The sequence below is a fragment of the Bos grunniens genome, chromosome 28 (genome assembly GCF_055505025.1).
Source record: "Bos grunniens cultivar Pamir isolate PY7600 chromosome 28, Bosgru_T2T1.0, whole genome shotgun sequence".
Taxonomy (NCBI): domain Eukaryota; kingdom Metazoa; phylum Chordata; class Mammalia; order Artiodactyla; family Bovidae; genus Bos; species Bos grunniens.
The window spans coordinates 28,970,086-28,989,325 of NC_141192.1; the positions used below are offsets into that span (position 1 = coordinate 28,970,086).

The window sequence follows — 19,240 nt, forward strand, 5'->3', positions numbered from 1 at the left end:
AGGCGACGGCACCCACTCCAGTGCTCTTGCCTGGAAAATCCCATGGATGGAGGAGCCTGGTGGGCTGCAGTCCATGGGGTCACTAAGAGTCAGACACGACTGAGTGACTTCACTTTCACTTTTCACTTTCATGCATTGGAGAAGGAAAAGGCAACCCACTCCAGTGTTCTTGCCTGGAGAATCCCAGGGACGGAGGAGCCTGGCAGGCTGCCGTCTGTGGGGTCGCAGAGTCGGACACGACTGAAGTAACTTAGCAGCAGCAGCCGCAGCATACTCGAATCTTATATTTTCTTCTCAGTTAGACAATCTTTGTTCTCTAATTGGAGTGTATATTAATTTCCAAGGCTGCCATAACAAAATACCACAAACTCAGAGGCTTAATCTAACAGAAACTTGTATTCTGGCCTCTGTCTTCACATGGCTTTCTTTCCAGTGTGTCTGTCTGTGTCTCCAATTGTTCCTCTTTTTTTCTAGGGAAACCAGTCATTGGATTAGGACCCATGCTAATCTAATATGACCTCATCTTATTTTCATTACATCTGCAAAATCCCTACCGCCAAGTAAGATCACATTCTGAAGTCTAGGTAGACACGAATTTGGGTGGACACTTTCTAAGTTTTTAAAAGGTGTTCAATCCATTAATATTTAATGTAATTACTGATGTGGTTGAATTTATATCTGCTATTTTGCAATTCATTTTTCTCTACATCTCATTTCCTTTTTGTTCTTATGTTATTTACTACTTTAAAAATATATTTAATGAACAATTTCAGTTCCTCTATTGATTTTCTATTGATGTAAGTAGGGAAGACAATGTATATATTTAAATCTTCACATTCTAATAGTTCCATTTCCTCCCCTTCTTTTTTACTATTATTGTTATATATGAGTCACATCTTTATATGTTATAAACCAAAGAGTACAGTTTTATCATTACTGTTATATAGATTAATTTTTAAAGAAATTAAGATAGAATTATATATTTATATGTTCACTTATATTTACCCACATATTTGAAGGTGTTCTCCATTCTGTCTTGTGGAGTTGAGTTACTTTCAGTGTCATTGTTCTTTCAACCTGAAAGACTTCCTTTATTGTTTCATCTAAGGCAAATCTGTTAGCAACACATTCTTCTCATCTTTGGCAGAAATGTATGTATTTTTCCTTCATGTTGGAAAAATAGTTTCGTTGTATACAGAATTCTTGGTCAATAGTTTTTACTTTAGCATTTTACATGTGTCATTCCACTTTCTGCTGACCTTCATTATTTCTGTTTTCTAATGAGATGTTAGCCATTGTTTTGTTGTTACCCTGCACAAATGATCTTTTATTTATTTATTTATGTTGCTGTTTTCAAGAGTTGCTTTTTCTCTTTGACTTTTGAAAGTTTCACTGTGATGTGTCTAGGTCTGAATATCTTTGTCTTCAATCTTATTATGACTCTGTTGATGTCAGTTCAGTTCGGTTCAGTCGCTCAGTCGTGTCCGACTCTTTGCAACCCCATTAACCGCAACACACCAGGCCTCCCTGTCCATCACCAACTCCTGGAGTTTACCCAAACTCAAGTCCATTGATTCGGTGATGCCATCCAACCATCTCATCCTCTGTCATCCCATTCTCCTCCTGCCCTCAATCTTTCCCAGCATCAGGGTCTTTTCCAATGAGTCAGCTCTTCGCATCAGGTGGCCAAAGTATTGGAGTTTCAGCTTCAACATCAGTCCTTCCAATGAGCACCCAGGTCTGATCTCCTTTAGGATGGACTGGTTGGATCTCCTTGCTGTCCAAGGGACTCTCAAGAGTCTTCTCCAACACCACAGTTCAAAAGCATCAATTCTTCTGTGCTCAACTTTCTTTATAGTCCAACTCTCACATCCATACACGATTACTGGAAAAACGATAGCCTTGACTAGATGGACCTTAGTAATGTCTCTGCTTTTTAATATGCTGTCTAGGTTGGTCATAACTTTCCTCCCAAGGAGTAAGTGTCTTTTAATTTCATGGCTTCAGTCACCATCTGCAGTGATTTTGGAGCCCCCAAAAATAATGTCAGCCACTGTTTCCCCATCTATTTGCCATGAAGTGATGGGACTGGATGCCATGATCTTACTTTTCTGAATGTTGAGCTTTAAGCCAACTTTTTCACTCTCCTCTTTCACTTTCATCAAGAGACTTTTTAGTTCCTCTTCACTTTCTGCCATAGGGGTGGTGTCATCTGCATATCTGAAGTTATTGATATTTCTCCCGGCAATCTTGATTCCAGCTTGTGCTTCCTCCAGCCCAGTGTTTCTCATGATGTACTCTGCATATAAGTTAAATAAGCAGGGTGACAATATACAGGCTTGACGTACTCCTTTTCCTATTTGGAACCAGTCTGTTGCCCCATGTCCAGTTCTAACTGTTGCTTCCTGAGCTGCATACAGGTTTCTCAAGAGGCAGGTCAGGTGATCTGGTATTCCCATCTCTTTCAGAATTTTCCAGTTTATTGTGATCTGTTGATCTAGTATATGTAAACTAATATTTTTCCTCAGAGGAATTTTCAGCTGTGATTTCTTCACGTTTTCTCCTCCATTGTCTCTTCTTCTTTCTGGGACTTCTATCACAAACAGATACGCTTAGTTGCATTCTGTAGGCCTCTGAGACTCTTTTTCTCCTATCTGTTTTATTCTCTAGTCTTTAGACTGGATAGTTTTCATGGATTTATCTTTCAGGTCACTGATTTGTCTACCATGTTCAATATATATGTAGAGTCAAATTGCAGAGTTCACCTAGTGAAATTTTCATTTCAGTTCCCATATCTTCAACTCCAGAATTTCTATTTAAGTCTCTTTTTAGTTTATATTTCATAGTTCAGTTATTTATTTGTTGAATCATTGTCATCATACTTTTCTTTAGTTTATGGAACATAGTTTTCTTTCATTGTTTGAAGTTATTTATTTAGTCGCTCTGATGTCTTTATCTGCTAAACCCAACATTTGGACCCCATTAGAGTTAGTTTCTAGTGATTGATTGATTGATTGTTGTTGTTTTCTCCTGAGCTGAACCACACATTCCTGTTTCTTTGCATGTCTCATACTTTTTTGGCTAAAAACTAGACATTTTATATTGTGTTGCAATATATTATCCTCAGGCTTCCCCATATGCCTCAGGCATCTTCTTGTTTTTGTTGTCTCAATAAACTGCCTGAATGTATTCTGAGGATTCTATCTTCCCTTGGATTCCAGTCACTGATGTCTCTGGTTGATCGTGTTTTGTTTCTTTTTATTTCTTATTTTTGTCTTTAGCGTGGCTATTAGAGTCACACCTATAATTGCACAGTTTATGATCAGTCAATGATTTGAGCAGCGATTGTGATCAAACACCTTGAGCCTTTTTTATTTCTACCTTCCATGAACAAATGGATCTTTGTATGAACTGGAAAGTACATCAAAGTTTTCATATTTATCCAGTTTCAAATCTTTACTGACCCTTCTTGGATCATCTCTGCATATGTCTGGCATACATGGAGATGTTACCTAGCCCTTCTCTGGCTCTCTTGTTTTCGGAGTTTCTCCATTAAATTTCAAGTTTAGTCAACCACTCACCACCACTGGGATTGCAACCTCAAAGTAGCAAAGTTTTGGACTTCCCCATTCATTTCCAACCAAATTTGTTACCTGACCACACATTTAACCATGGGATTTCACACTCTACTTCAAATCAAGTCCGAATACTCTGATTACAAGGAGCTTCTGGTTTTCATTGTCAAGCTCTACCTGTTGTAAAAACCACTACTCCGATTGACCAAGACAATCTTAACATTTCCCTCATCTTGACTAAACTTTAAAAAGGTTTATTCCTGCATATAGGCCTCTGATTTTCCTTTCCTTAAAGCATTTATTTTAAAAAACTTGGGGCTAAAAATTCTTCCTCCATCCCTTTGAGATGCAAGTCTTTTCTCAGCCTCTTTCCAGTTTTATAATATAACCCAGGAATATCTTTCTTAAGGATGTAAGAGCTATCCCTTTGAAATTTGATCATCAAGAAAGATAGCACTTCTGTCTTCTAGACTCTTGGGATGATAGGAACCTAACTTAGATCAGTGCCAATAAGCAATACAGATGGCCTAATCACATTGACCAACTTCCCTCTTTAATGTCCTCTAGTAAGGCAATGGCACGCCACTCCAGTACTCTTGCCTGGAAAATCCCATGGATGGAGGAGCCTGGTAGGCTGCAATCCATGGGCTCGCTATGAGTCAGACATGACTGAGCAACTTCACTTTGACTTTTCACTTTCATGCATTGTAGAAGGAAATGGCAACGCACTCCGGTATTCTTGCCTAGAGAATCCCAAGGATGGGGAAGCCTGGTGGGCTGCCGTCTATGGGGTCGCACAGGGTCAGACATGACTGAAGTGACTTAGCAGCAGCAGCAGCAGCAGCAGCAGCAGTACTTTCCCACTAGTTTATGCCCCTGTTTAAAAACTCTTCTGCCTTTTTCTTTCAATGGGGGTGAATTCAGTCTTTCTCCCTTACTGCAATGGCCTTCAATGAAGTCTTCATTTCTTATTTAATTTCCTTTACATACAAAGCTTACTGCAATGGCCTTCAATGAAGTCTTCATTCTTATTTAATTTCCTTTACATACAAAGCTGGAGGAATAAGGGAATATCCCACGGGCAAGAATGTCTTAGATACTCACTCTTCTTAACTAAAGTTCTACCAGCTTTTCATGAATAAATTACTCAATTTATTATTTGCCTTTGGTTTATTTCCAGAGATAGGAAGTGGTTGTTTTTGATCATTTTTCCATTGTTATGTATGTTTGCTGGGGACGGGGTTTGCTGACCATTTCATTCTGCTACAGCCACCCTCCAACATTTTAACAAGTCTAAATTTCCATATAGTTGCCAGCACTGGTTAAGTGGTTATTTACACCTTTGGAGATCACTCTGCAGTCTTTTTTTGAACATAGATCATTTGTTGAAAAGAAGAAACACATTTGGTAAAATGTTCCTGTAGCCTTATTGCAACTTCACTGTGAATATCTGACCAAACAAAGGAGTTTTTCTATGTTCACACTGTGTGTTCTTTTAATTTAGCTCTTTTTGCTTGGTGAAACATTTCTTCCAGGTTAGATTAATACTTCATTTCCTTTCATTCCTTCTCTCTCTCCCCTTAATTTTTCCCCTCCTCTGAAAAGCTTGTTGGATGCTTTTTAAAAAGCTAGAGCAAGTCTATCCACTGATTATCTGTTATTTATGGATGAATTTACACTTCCAAAAAGACATAGTTAAGCAAATTAGCAATGCATGAAAACACACCCTTACATGTGCATAAAAAATGAACTCAAAATGCCATAAAGACAACTATAAGACAAGACACAATAGAACTTCTAGAAGAGAACATAGGCAAAATGCTCTGCAACATAAACCATACCAGTGTTTTCTTAGGTCAATCTCCAAGTCAATAGAAATAAAGACAAAAACAAACAAATGGGAGCTAATCAAGCTTACAAGCTTTTTTATAGCAAAGGAAGCCATAAACAAAATGAAATGACAACCTATGGAATGGGAGAAAATATCTGCAAACAATGTGACCAATCAGGTTTAATTTCCAAAGTATACAAATGGCTCACACAACTCAACAACATAAAAAAATAAATTAATTAATTAAAAAATGAGCAGAAGAACCTAAATAAACATTTCTCCAAAGACATACAGATGGCAAATAGGCACATGTAAAGATGCTCAGCATCACTAATTATTAGAGAGTGCAAATCAAAACTACAATGAAGTATCATCTCTCAGTGGTCAGAATAGCCATCATTAAAAAGTCTAAAATAACAAATGCTGGAGAGGATATGGAGAAAAGGGAACCTTCCTACACTGTGATGGGAATGTAAATTGGTACAGCCACTATGGAAAACAGTATAGAGGAGCCTCAGAAAATTAAAAATAGGATTGCCCTATGAACCAGCAACCTGGAGGAAGGCATGGCAACCCACTCCAGTATTCCTGCCTGGAGAATACCCATGGACAGAGGAGCCTTGTGGGCTACAGTCCATGGGATCACAAAGAATCAGACATGACTGAGTGACTAAGCACAGCACAGCACAGGATGATCCAGCAATCTCACTCCTGGGCATATATCCAGACAAAATTATAATTCGAAAAGATACAATGCACTCCTACATTCATAGCAGCATTATTTACAATAGACAAGACAGGGAAATGATACCTAAATATCTATTGACAGTTGAATGAATAAAAAAGATGTGGTACATGTATACAATGGATATTACTCAGTCATTAAAGATGAATGAAATAATGCCATTTTCAGCAACATGGATGCAACTAGAGATTATCATACTAAATGAAGTAAGTCGGAAAAAGGCATATCATATGACACCACTTATATGTGGAATCTAAAGAAAGACACAAATGAACCTACCTACAAAGCAGAAACAGACTCACGAACATAGAGAACAAACATCGTTGCCAAGAAGTGGGGTGGAGAAATGATGGAAGTTGGAGTTTGGGGTGAGTAGATGCAAACTATTACATATAGAATGGAGAGACAACTGGTCCTACTGTATAGCATGGGGAACTAAATTCAGTGTCCTAGGATAAACCATATGGAAAGGAGTGTAAAAAAGAATATATATATATGTATAACTGAGTCATTTTGCTGTCCAGCAGAAATTAACACAACATTGTAAATCAATAAACTTAAAAAAACTAGCAGTGCATGACTTTATTTTTAGTTTTTCACTCAATACTTTTGGTGCACTGATCTACCAAATGTCAGGCTTTTATGCTCCTAAGTTTTCCAAGTAGAGAAGTGATACTCACATCTATAATTATACTTCAAAAGATCTTTTGTCTGTCTATGAATAGAGTCCATTGTCTGCTTACATGCTTCTCAGCTGACATTTATGAAGATAGATTGCACATGAGAAAATGGGGCAAGACAAGTGGGGGAGACAATTACACAATAGAGACAATGTTGGATAAATTCATTCCAAAATTCCTTCATAAATTTGGAGTGTTTGCCATTTAAGCTTAGTGATTTAATTATATTCCAGCGTTTAACCTTCTTGAGTAAATTTTACTGCCTGAATTCATAATGCAAATTTGTTCCAAAGATTTTCTGATCATCTTTTCAAAATTTATGTTTGATAACTTTACTAATACATTTGTCAATACCCATATTCTCCCATATTGCATGTGCTCAGAGAATACTTGCAAAAAATACATATTCAGTATCATAGAGTTAGAATCTTATTTAGGGTCAAGGTCAGCTTATTATTTATCCCTATTTTGTATAATAATGAAGTTAAAACACAAAGTGTTTAAGAAGTATGTTCCCATAATAAAAATACTATTACTACTACTAATAGTAGTCTTGGATAATATTTATCTCTTGCTGTGTTCCAAGCACTGCTTTAAGGGTTTTAGTTGTGATATGTTATTTAGTCTTTACAATAATACCATTAAGTAGAGACTATCAATATCACAATTTTATAAGTTTAACAGTGGTAGTCAAGAGAAGTTGTGACAGTCTCAAGGTTACCTAGTAATATATATATAACTTGTAGGACTCAACTATGCTTAGTCTGTATCATGTGCTGTTTTGAGAGCTGATTTTATATGTTTAACATATTTAAACAACATGTAATACAACTATGAAATAAAATCCAGTAGCTATTATTATTGTCATTGAAAGTAGGTGAACTGAAGCAGGAGAAGATCCCTTGAAGAAAATGGCAACCCGGTCCAGTATTCTGGCCTGGAGAATCTCAAGGACAGAGGAGCCTGGCAGGTTACAGTCCATGGGGTCACAAATAGTCAGACATGACTTGACTTAGCAACTAAAACACCAAACTAAAGCACATAGGTATTAAATTATTTGTCCATATTCATGTAGCTGGTAAATGATTAGTCTGGGATTGGAGGCCCACGCCCTGTCTTTCTGGTGAGGGTTAGAGCTGATGTTTGAATTCTGGCAACCCAGCACCAGAGTTCATGCCTTACCATTTCTTTCTGCTGCCTTGCAGACAAAATTGCACATGAGGTTTTTGGTAGAATTATTGAAGTCTGAGATGAGAAGAAACTTCAAAAGTGACCATCTATGGAGAAATCTATTTTACATCTCTTGCAAAATCCTCTCCAAAATGTTCTCAATAAGTTTTTGTCCAGACTTTCTTTGAACATTTTCACTAATAGAGAATATACTAACCCCAGGGGCAACTCATTCTATTTTGAGTTAATATTATAAGAAAGTACTTTCCTCTATTGTGATGAAATTTGGATTCTTATAGGTGCAGCTAAAATCCTTTGAACCTGAATTGGTTCTCTGAAGTCACAAGAAATAAGTTTAATTCATTTTCCAGATGATAACCCTTTCAGTTTTTAAGGAATCGTCTCTGGTTTTTAGTTTCATGAACTATGCCGTCTCTAACATGGCTCTGAGGTCTTTCTCCATCCTAGACTCTCTCCTTTGGACCAAAGACATTTTAAATGTTCCTCCTAAAACATGAAGGCAGCACATAATATTTCAGATATACTCTGAACACTGTAGAACAGAGCAGGGCTAAAACTTTCCATTTTCTTCATGGAAATACTATCATGTAAAGGTTAAAAGGGTGGATGCTGAAATCACTGGCCAAATAGGGATCATAAGTGTACCCATTTGTTGAGCCGGTATGAGGATTAAGTGTGACTGCAGGGCTAAATACTTAGAAAACTCCCTGGCACATAGTATGAGCTCAGAAACTGCAGGTAAGATTATTTAAAAATCCAGGCACTTATTGAAGGTGTGCTAAATATAGACATTGAAACTGCAAAGGGAAAATTATAGACCACATCCCCCCGGCATTTTCATTTAAAATTCTTGACTTATACTTCTTGGGAAGTGATCTATGATTGCATTTGATTTTGGAAAATCAAAAATTATGTCACACCGTGGACTCATAATTAGATAATAGGAAGGGAAAATCCTTGAGCCTTTTGAATGGCTGCCATGAAGTGCCACCTCTTCTATCCTATTAAGGTCATCCAGTTACACCCTGTCAAGATCTCTGGGGATCCTGATTGTGTCTTCTGAGGTATTGGTTTCCGATCCAAACTCCAGTGTCATATGTGCATAGGAGAAGCCTTCCATCAGCATCAGCAACCAACTCAGGGATGAAATGTGAAGTGCAACAGAATCAAAAGCAGAGCCTGCAGCGACCCGGTAGAGAGCTTCCTTTGGGGAGTCATTTACGCAGTTAGGAACCCACCTAACTGTACTCACACCCAGAACATTTCTTCATCTTGCTAATAAGAACACCATGGGAGGCTTTTTCATGAGCCTTGTTTAAATCCAAATGTCTATTATTAATTTATATATCATTACCTGCTTAGTAATCCTAACTCTATTTTTAAAGAAAAGGAAAGAGAGAGAGAAAATAATCTTAGATGAGTGCTTTTGTTCTCAGGAAACCTGTGATGATTCCTAGTAATTACTGTTCTCTTCAATACAGGCTCTCAGAAATCTTTCAAATAACCAGTTTTATAATCTAGCCAGGGATTAAGAGTAAATGCGCCTTTATAGTTCAAGATATACTTTTGCTTCGTTTTGAAAGTTAAGACCTCATTTTTTTGTCACCAACCTTGTCTGCACCATCAACTGCCAGGATAGATAATGATGGCTTAGAAATCTCATTTACAAATTCTCTGAGTTTTGAGATCTAATTTTTCAGGACTTCAATACTTGGAACATTTAAAAACATCCCTTACAATCACCTCATTGAATTTGGTTTCAATTACTCTTCCCTGATGTTTTTCTATCCCTTTCCATTCTGGAAATCCCTCTTGACAGAGAAGTTGGCAACAAAATCTGTTATTACACCACTAACCTCAAATTGATAACTTCCTTTGGGTTTTTGCTGTAAAAGAGTGACTTTGATTCTTCTTTCATATCCTTTATATTTTTGTAACCTCTATTCTTTCTGACTTTAGTCTTTGAGACCATTCTCCTCCGTCTATGACATCTGTACGTTTTCCAGGTATGGATCCTTTTGTACATGCAACAATTCCTTCCATAAATATTTCTGAGTGACTGTTATTTCCCAAGCACTGTTGTAGGCACTGGGAATCCAGTGGTGAATAAAACAATCTTATTCCTTGATTCACAACTGAAACAGCTTCAATTGTGAATGAAATAGTTTACCTCCTAGTGTCCACTGTAAATCTTTGATTATTGGATTTATCTTCCCACTTTTTCTCCAGCTGAGGATGGAGTGTCTTTCACATGCTAAGCTCTTAGTTGTTGAGCCTTATCCAGCCCTTTTGAGAGGGATTTTTAAGTCAGAGTCTTGGGAACTTGGGACAATTTTCACTTTCTGTCCTTGAAATTTCTTGAAATAACCCCTCCGAATTTTCAGGTTAATATCTAACTTTTGTCCTATAATGCTTCTGTAATTTTGTAAAATGAAATACAGCAATATAGGACCAACAGGTCTTCCCATGATTCACATAGATGTTGCTACATGTGGAAGTTGGATTTTAAGTTTCATATTTTTTAAAACTTCTTTTTCATTATTTCATTTTAATCATGCATGGATTTTTCACAAATATCTTGGTGATATTTTGACAACTCTCGTTTATTAGGGTATAGTCAAAAAGGAGAAAAAAGAGGAACTATTTTTCTGCATGTGATCATATTTTTCATCGCTAATTTAAAATCTTTTCTACATTCCAGGAATAGCCCTGCCCTGGTTTATTCCATCCTTGTTATATGGACCTGGAGCATGCTACAATTTCCACTTGACCTGGCAGGTAAGTATCTGATGTTTGCTCAGAGAAACAGAAAATAACAACTCTTGATTATGAAACTGTAATGAAGCTAAGGAGTCATTTGAGAGGACTATCTTTTTTTTTTTTTATCACTTTGATATCTCAGTGTTAGTTCCAGGTCAGTTTAGAAGAAAAGTGGGTTGAAACTCGGGAGAGCCACAAGAAGGTTCCTTTCAAGTACCTGGTGAACCTGAGATAGTTGACAGGATAAGAGCACAATCTTATGTCCATTTCATACAGTGGTTCCCTCACTTCTGCAAATTAGTTAGGAGCCTCAGTTTTTCATCCATGAAATAGGGTTGATAATTGTTGTAGTGAGGGTTGAGTGTTCTTGTGGTGACAAAAATAAGATGTAGTTTGTAACGATTGTGCTTATTAGCATAGTTACTGGCATATACATGCTATCTCTTGATATTTTGGGGGCTTCCCTGGTAGCTCAGAGGTTAAAGCGTCCACCTGCAATGCAGGAGACCTGGGTTGGATCCCTGGGTCGGGAAGATTCCCTGGAGAAAGAAATGGCAACCCACTCCAGTACTCCTGCCTGGAAAATCCCATGGACAGAGGAGCCTGGTGGACTGTAGTCCATGAGGTCGCAAAGAGTCAGATGCGACTTCACTTTCACTTTCACTTTTTCATTCTTTTGTCAGACCTTTGTATTAGAACTTCGAAAGGAATAAGAGCAGTTTCAGGGCCACATGGAAAACTGGATTTTTTTCTTCAGTAGAGGGTCTTATACTCCCACTGGGCTTATTTTAATAAAAACATAAACCTCCTAAGACTTTGCCAGAAGTAAACTGTTTCTCAGGCATTTCATACTGATGATCTAGTGCTATGTTATCCAGTACAGTACCCACTGGCCGCATGTGGCTATTTAAAGTTATTAAAATAAAGTCAAATTAAAAGTTCAGTTCCTCAGTCACACTAGCCTGCTCAGTGGTCATACATGGCTGTGTTGTCAGCACAGATATAGAATGTATATTTTTTTTATTAATACAGATGGTTTTATTGTACTGCATTGACCTGGAGTGAGCCTATAAATTCTAGGAGCCCTAGAATTTTGATGTGGCAATTCTCCTGGATACCATTTCACTCTGAATAAGTTCTTGGATTGAATAGTTATATTTTCCTCAAGTCTGATTCCTCTCTTATGGAACCCTACCTGATGACCTCAGGGGTAGAATGAATCTTTGTACAAAGATATTTAATTTTTCTGCATCCTTTTCCGGTCCACTCCGATAAGCACAGAAGTTTCAGAGGCCATTTTAGACTTTAGCATCCACTTTTGCAAAACAAAATTGTCAACAGAATAGATGGAAAGCATGGCTGTGGCTTTTTGGAAATGCTCAGAACCTAATTACGAGTTAATAACTGCAAACAAATGTGTACAAATAAGTACACACACACACACACACACACACACACACACGTGCTCTATCCCCATCGATCAGCTGGTGTCCTCTGCCAGAATATTAGGCATCATCAATTTAGATGTTGAAAGATACCCTTAGGAGATCCTCTGGGAGACATTTCCTGACCCTAACATCTTAGGAAAGGCTATTATTGATCTTATCTTGGTTTTTCTTTTGTCATTCCCTCTGCTCATCCTTACCCTCCCATATCTTGTGGTTTATAGCCTCACTTGGAAAATTTTTATTTAAGAAAGAAATTTTGTAAACTTTCATGGGTGGTAATGTTATGCAGCTGTTTGAAAAACAAAGACCAAATGTTACTTCTGACTAAATCACGATTGTATTTTCCAACAAACAGTACATTATGTGCACCCATATCAAAGCGGCTTCATAGTATTTGCAGGCTCCAATAGACGAAGGCATTCTTTGTTTGAAAACTCCACGTGGAAGGCTGTATTATTATAAAAGGACTATTTTCTGCCCTTGACCCTGAATTAAATTTACATTTTAAAAATTAAAACAAATAAGGTTCCATTGTTGATTGGACCTCCTTTTGTTCAACTGGAAAATCAGTAATTATATTCAGTCTTTCTTGTAAACTGTGAAACAAAACCATAAGGAATTAGACAAAATATAATAACAATGGCAGTTATTTGGGCTTTTTTCCCACTACCATTAGAGAAATATGTTTAACATGACTTAAGTTTGAATTTGAAGAAGCACTTTGAGTTTTCACAACACAATTTACATAGAGGCCTGAGTGAGTCAGCCAGTAAATAGGTAGGTACCAAAGAAAGGATGCAGAAGGATCTTGGCCATGTATACTCCGATTTATCTTCCAAATTTAGCAGCCAGGTAAGTCATACATTATCTTAAGGGAAAGACGGACAGGGAGAAAGGAGAGTTGCCAGGGTGTTAGTCTAATGGAAACAAAAAGAGTCAGGGAACAGGGGCCCCTCTCCTCAAAGGTATCATTGTTCTGCAGTTTTCAAAGGAAGAAACTGAGGCCCAGGCAGCCTAAGTAACGTGGCCAGCATCTTGCTGTTAGAAAGTAAGGAAGCCAGAAGCAGCAGCCAGACTCCCTGACTTGAGGCCCAGAGTACCCTGCCGCCCTGCTGCCTCCCTATGCTGCAGACTTCAAAGACAGGGCAGTTTCTTCTGTTCTTTATCTAGCTAGTTAATGGTGCTTTCCTCAGTGTGAGGACTTGAAGGTGAGCTGAATTTTTTTTACATGGATAGAAAGTAGAGGCTGGTTTTCTTTCATGTGTTTGATTGGACTTAAAACAGATGATGCATTTTGAATATAAAGTGATGAAGGATGTCCAATGGCAGGGTGGTTTCAGCTGTTTCTATGCCCCTGCCCCGCAGAATGAAATTACAGGCTCACTCCCAATCGTGAACTAGTGTAGCCCCAGTGTTTGATGGCTTTTACCCCCTCCATTCTTTTGTGCATTTCAGAGACCTGCGTTAATTGGCCTGTCTTGTGTTTTCAGTACAGAATGTCGTGTGCCCCGTGTCCATGACAACGAGGGGGTTCTCCAGCCGGTTCTTCTGCCAATACAGTGCCGACCTATGGAACATTGGAATCAGTATCTTCATACAAGATGGTCCCTTCCTTGTTGTGCGGCTCATACTCATGACCTATTTCGAAGTGATCAACCAGATGCTAGTGTTCTTTGCTGCCAAGAATTTCCTGGTGGTGGTGTTACAGTTCTACCGCCTGGTGGTGTTGGCCTTGGATGTACGCGCTTCCTTGCGAAGTCAGCGGGAACGCTGGAAAGGAGAGCACAGATGCCCGGATGTACCTGCTGAGCGTGGGGTCTCACCTGAGGCCTGGCCAGGCAGTTCCATGGAGGCCTTGGCTATTCCTTTACAGGCCTCGCCGGTCACCTCCGATGACTCCCACCCCACACCATAGTTAGTCGCTGACAGCAGCGTGCAGCTAGACAGCTTGACTTTCTGGTTCGTCTTTCAGACAGAATCTTCTTTTTTTGGCTTTGGCATATAATAATTTTCAAAAGAACAACATAAAAAGTGATCTTAAACCAAAGCTGAAAAATTTTCTTTTTTGAACGGAATGAAAAGAACTTTGATTAGTGGCTATCGCTACAACTTCTGTGTGATGGTATCAGATGTTCGAGTTGTTCAGTGACTAAGTGATTTGTTTGTTTTGAACTGTTTGAAAAGCTGTGGACAGGGTTAGAGTGACATGCCCTCGAGAGATTTAATGCAGACAAGCTGTCGCGGCTGTTACCTGAAAATAGAGCATCTTTGAACTTTGGCTCTATTGTCAGACTATCTTATCTGATCTTTTCTGCAGTGTGCCTCTGACATCAAAAAATGTACATTCAGTGAATGTAGAACAAATGAAGGGAAAAGTGCCTTTAAAATTACCTCACTGTGGGCTGGAAACAGTGAAAATCTCTGCCCAGCTGCCATAGCATCAAGAGCCCTATTCATCACTGCATGGACCTTCCCAGGAAAATCATTTTTCTGGGCTGCTGCGGTCTTCTGTCATGGTGCATATGCTTTTCTGGAAATGTTATTGCTTTGGCTTGGGTGCTGCAAAATTCACAGCAAGCCATTTTGGTTACAGATCTACTGGTTGTGGGGCAGGAAATACTGGTAATGCTGACAGTCACAGTTTCCACTCTGAACATGATTTGCAGTCTTCGTCAGGATTTTCCTTAACTCCACTTTACCATTTTCTATATTGCCAAGTCGAATTATGTGGGTTGATGCAAGAAAGCACTGAAACAGTGAATAAAGGTATTTCAGGCCCTTTAAGTGTTACCACAATCGCTGGTGTCCGCCTGCAGTCCTGGGAGCGCCTCTGAACTGCCACAGCTGGAGCCAGCCTTTGGTCTCGGGAAGATGGTGGTGATGGAGGCTTGCATTAGCCCTTCTCACCACCGACAGCCCTTGATGAGTGACGGGGGTCAGAAAATGCCACAGCATTGTGGAAATCAGGAAATTTGCTTTTCTTCCCTGCATTAGGACTGCATTTCCCCAGTACTGAAAAAGCTGTATTTTCCTTTCATATGCCTCTGTACGTTCCAGTTGGAGGCAATTCAGAACCTTTTAAAATGATTTTTGCTTTTAAAGATACAGTGTGAAAACTTACCTGGCTTTATAGCAGTAATTATACAAGGCAAACAACTCCAAAACTGTTCCTTTAGGGTTCAAAGCATAATTCCACCTTGTTATTATGCTCAGGAATTGAAAGGGACATTAAAGATAAGGCAGGGTGTGAACTTAAATTGGATATGACCTAGAGACACCCAATTGGGACAAATTTTATCTATAAATCTGTGTGACATGATATCTGTTCAAACTATTTAATAGTTGCATAGACAAACCGTTTTTATACAGAAAAATTAATATTTTTCAGTTAATAGTTTCTTTGGTGCTTGATAATGTTTCTGTTTCTTTTCTTCCTCATGTTTCTAATTTTAACAATATGATGATTGCAAAATTACACATGAAAATAATAGACTACATTTATAATTTTCCATAATAATTTTATGAAAAGTTAACATCAGGAAATTGTATTTATATAAAGAACTTGATAACTTTTAAGGGCATGTTATTTAAAACATTTAGCAATTGAACACAAAATAATAACTTCTATTTATAAAGATACTCAGCTGAAATCTGTTTTTAGGTTGACTGTCTTATGTTGAATGTTTTCCTCTACAACATGTATGTGCCGCTTATTATTGCAGATTTGCTCATGGGCATGCTTTTTATGTTTTAATTTTTCTTTTCCAGCAAAACAAATATTGGGCCTCTAAAAATAGATGAAGTATGAAGAAGTATGGCTGTTGTGCAGATATTTTTAAAATGCTTTTGACTCTGAGACTTGGCTTGGCTCAGTGAATGAGTTTCTAGTACTTAAGTATTTTGTAATTAGCAGTCCTCCAAAGGCCTGGGAAAAAGAAAGTCCAGAGTCTAGCTTTACTCCACTGCCAGGAAGGCAGAGAGCAACCAAGACAATCTTAGCAAGTACGTGCATGCTAAGTTACTTCAGTCATATCTGACTTCATGCGACCCTATGGACTGTAGCCCGCCAGGCTCCTCTGTCTGTGGGATTCTCCAGGCAAGGATACTGGAGTGGGTTGCCATTTCCTTCTCGAGGGGATCTTCCTGACCCAGAGATTGAATCCATATCTCCTGTCTCCTGCATTGGCAGGCAGGTTCTTTACCACTAGCGCCGCCTGGGAAGCTGTCTCAACAAGTAGCGGTGGCAAAAGAGACACATGCTCTGCAAGAGTTTCCAGGAAAGACTATTAAGGGAAACATCTGTTAACCTGACTGCCAGAATGGCCACTCTCTCGGACCGTTTTCCATAGTCAAGAAAATCTATATTCATTTAGTTTATTGAAAAATAAAACCTAAGTTCAGGTTCTATGCTTAGGACCCTTGTTGAAAACTTAAAACTTGACTTAGTTAATTGCATGTTTTTATTGTAGTTTGCTAAATATTGTAATGTTTGAAAACATCCATTTATAGTATTATGGATGTTTTTTAAACTATTAAAACATTTATAGTATTTGCTGTAAAGTGCCCTGAATAGCAGTTACTTCCCAGAGGCTGACATTCTGGGACTGGCTTCTGCTTTATCTGTGCAGCATAACTGACTTATACCATTCATACAACGCAAAACAGGCCATACCTCTCTACCAACCCCTCACAGACACAGAACATCCATATCCTCGCCACTGAACAAAGTGGCTTATTTGTGGTTGTTGGTGCTGCTGTTATTACTACTGTTGCTGCTATTTAATTGCTGATGAACTCAACTGAATGTCCTTCCTAAAATCCTGCCATTTCATTTGTGAGAAAACAGAGTGGCGCTGTGTAGAAACACACCTAACAATCATCTTCTGGCCTTTCTTTACTTCCTAGAGGACATGACTTGCCACTGCAAGATTAGTGAACTGTCTTTCTCTTCTGACTACTCTGTTAATTTTGATCTAAGCTGGAACAGATAACATGAGGAAATGGAAATTTTTCTTGGCCAATAATATTCTTTCTAATCTTCCAAAGTGAAGACAGTTTCACAAATGCATCAGTTAGCTCTGTTGTAGTTCCACTAACAAAGTGAAGGGTAGGAGCACTTCAGGCTTTTGAAGACTAAAAGGATGTAGCTGAGAACTATCAGGATTCAGGATCATAATAGTAATTGTCAACTTGTTATTTCACAGATCTTTCAAAGCCTTGGGAAGGCATGCATTTTAGTGCACATATTTTGGTATTTCCACCAAGAATTCAGAGTTCACACTGACTCTTGTTATCTTCGGCAGTTGATCTCGATGACTCTTAATTAACTCTTCTGTTAAAAGAGAAAAAGGATTGCACAGAACCACTGTTCCACCTTCACTCTACATATATGTACGACATACACACTGACATACATCTAGAGCCTTAGATATGTCAATGAAAAGCCAAACCATCTAGAAATATTAAAACAGAAGAGACCGTTACTTTTCCCCCCCTAATTTTAGGCTTTTTTTACTTAATGTACATTCTGATCCTCTCTCAGTAATATCTGATTTGGAGTTAAACTAGGCAGCTTGAGGATGTTTATAGTTTTGAGGCTTTAAATAACAATCCACATGATGGGAGTAACTGTAAACAATGTTTAAATAACTCCTGCACACTTATATTTCATGGGTGTCCATCCTCTGAATCTTTCTTACTAGAATATTTTATAAGAATGTTTGCTCTGAATTATTTATATTTTTACTATTTTGCTATGAATGACATTTGTATTGTATTATATACATTAAATAGTTTGTGTAGAACTCTATCAATGTCTGTTTTTTTGCCTCCATTTCCTATCTTTGTTCTCTACTGTAATTCATTTCATTTAGTTTTTAAGCTCTGGCTTAAAAAGAAAACTGACTTATTTAGAATGTGATGAAAGTGGCATTTCAAACTAGTGAGGAAAGATTGACCAATTTTATAAATGATGTTGGGAAATCCTGCAAACCATCTGGAAAAAATAAAGTTAATTTTTTATCTCATGCAATATATAGAAATAAATTCCAGATGGACTAAAGATCTAAGTGTAAAAGTGAAAACTCTAAAATATTAGAAGAAAATATGGAATGTATCTTTAGCATTTGGGGAGTGGGAAATACCTTCCAAGGCAAGTTAGAAACCCCCGAAGCTATGAAAGAAAAGAATGACAGATTTTCCTATGCAAAGATTTAAAATTTCTAAATGGCAAAAGGTATCATCAATACATCACTAATACCTTCTTTTATGGAGAAGGGTATCATTGTACTCAAAGGAGAGAAATGACAGGTGGAGAAATCAGAACGGAAGAGCCAAATTGATCATTTACTTATAGATGATTGTGTCCTGAATAGCCAGGAAAAGCACACAAAAAACTAAAGAAACTATTATAAATAATCTGAAATTATACAATAATCAATAACTTTTTTATATACAAACCTCACATAGAACATAAATTTGAAGATGAGATTTCCATTATAATATGATCTAGAACCATGAACTACATAGGAATAAACTGAATAAGAAATGTACCAGATTCATGTGAAGAAAATTTTAAAATGACTTTGAGGACCTTCAACAAATAATTTAACAAATAGAAAGATATATTCTATTGGGGAATGGTAAGAAGTCTTGATATTTTAGAAAGTATCAATTTCTCCTAAATTGATCTATAAATTTAATATAATCTCCAGAATAAATCAAGATTTTAATTCTAATGACTACCCAAATTGATTCTAAAATATTATGATTAAACAAGCATGAAATAATAGCTGGGAAATACTAAAAGGGAGAAAAAAATTAGAGAGTGTGCTTTCATTAGACTTATTAAAGAGCTACAGTAAGCAAGATAATCTGATTCTGTCAAGAAGAAAAATGAAACAGAACAAGTTCAAGAAATAAACTGAAATACACAAGGACTTTAATAAAAGATAAATAGTGAATGACTCTTATAGAGGTTTAAGATATGAATAATATTAAAGTGGATTCCT

At 37.6% G+C, this 19,240-nt stretch overlaps 1 protein-coding gene across 4 annotated transcripts in view; it reads left to right on the top strand.

Annotated features, from left to right (window-relative positions):
- Positions 1-18,039, top strand: part of TMEM26 (transmembrane protein 26) — a 63,901-nt gene extending 45,862 nt beyond the window's left edge. For 3 of the 4 annotated variants that reach the window (XM_086382324.1, XM_086382326.1, XM_086382325.1), the window contains 2 exons: positions 10,724-10,800; positions 13,721-18,039. In XM_086382324.1, the coding sequence (XP_086238450.1) occupies positions 10,724-10,800; positions 13,721-14,145 (502 nt within the window). In that variant the 3' untranslated portion in view covers positions 14,146-18,039. The remainder of the gene's footprint in view (positions 1-10,723; positions 10,801-13,720) is intronic. The other variant, XM_086382328.1, reaches the window with a different exon arrangement.
- Positions 18,040-19,240: the final 1,201 nt, after the last annotated feature.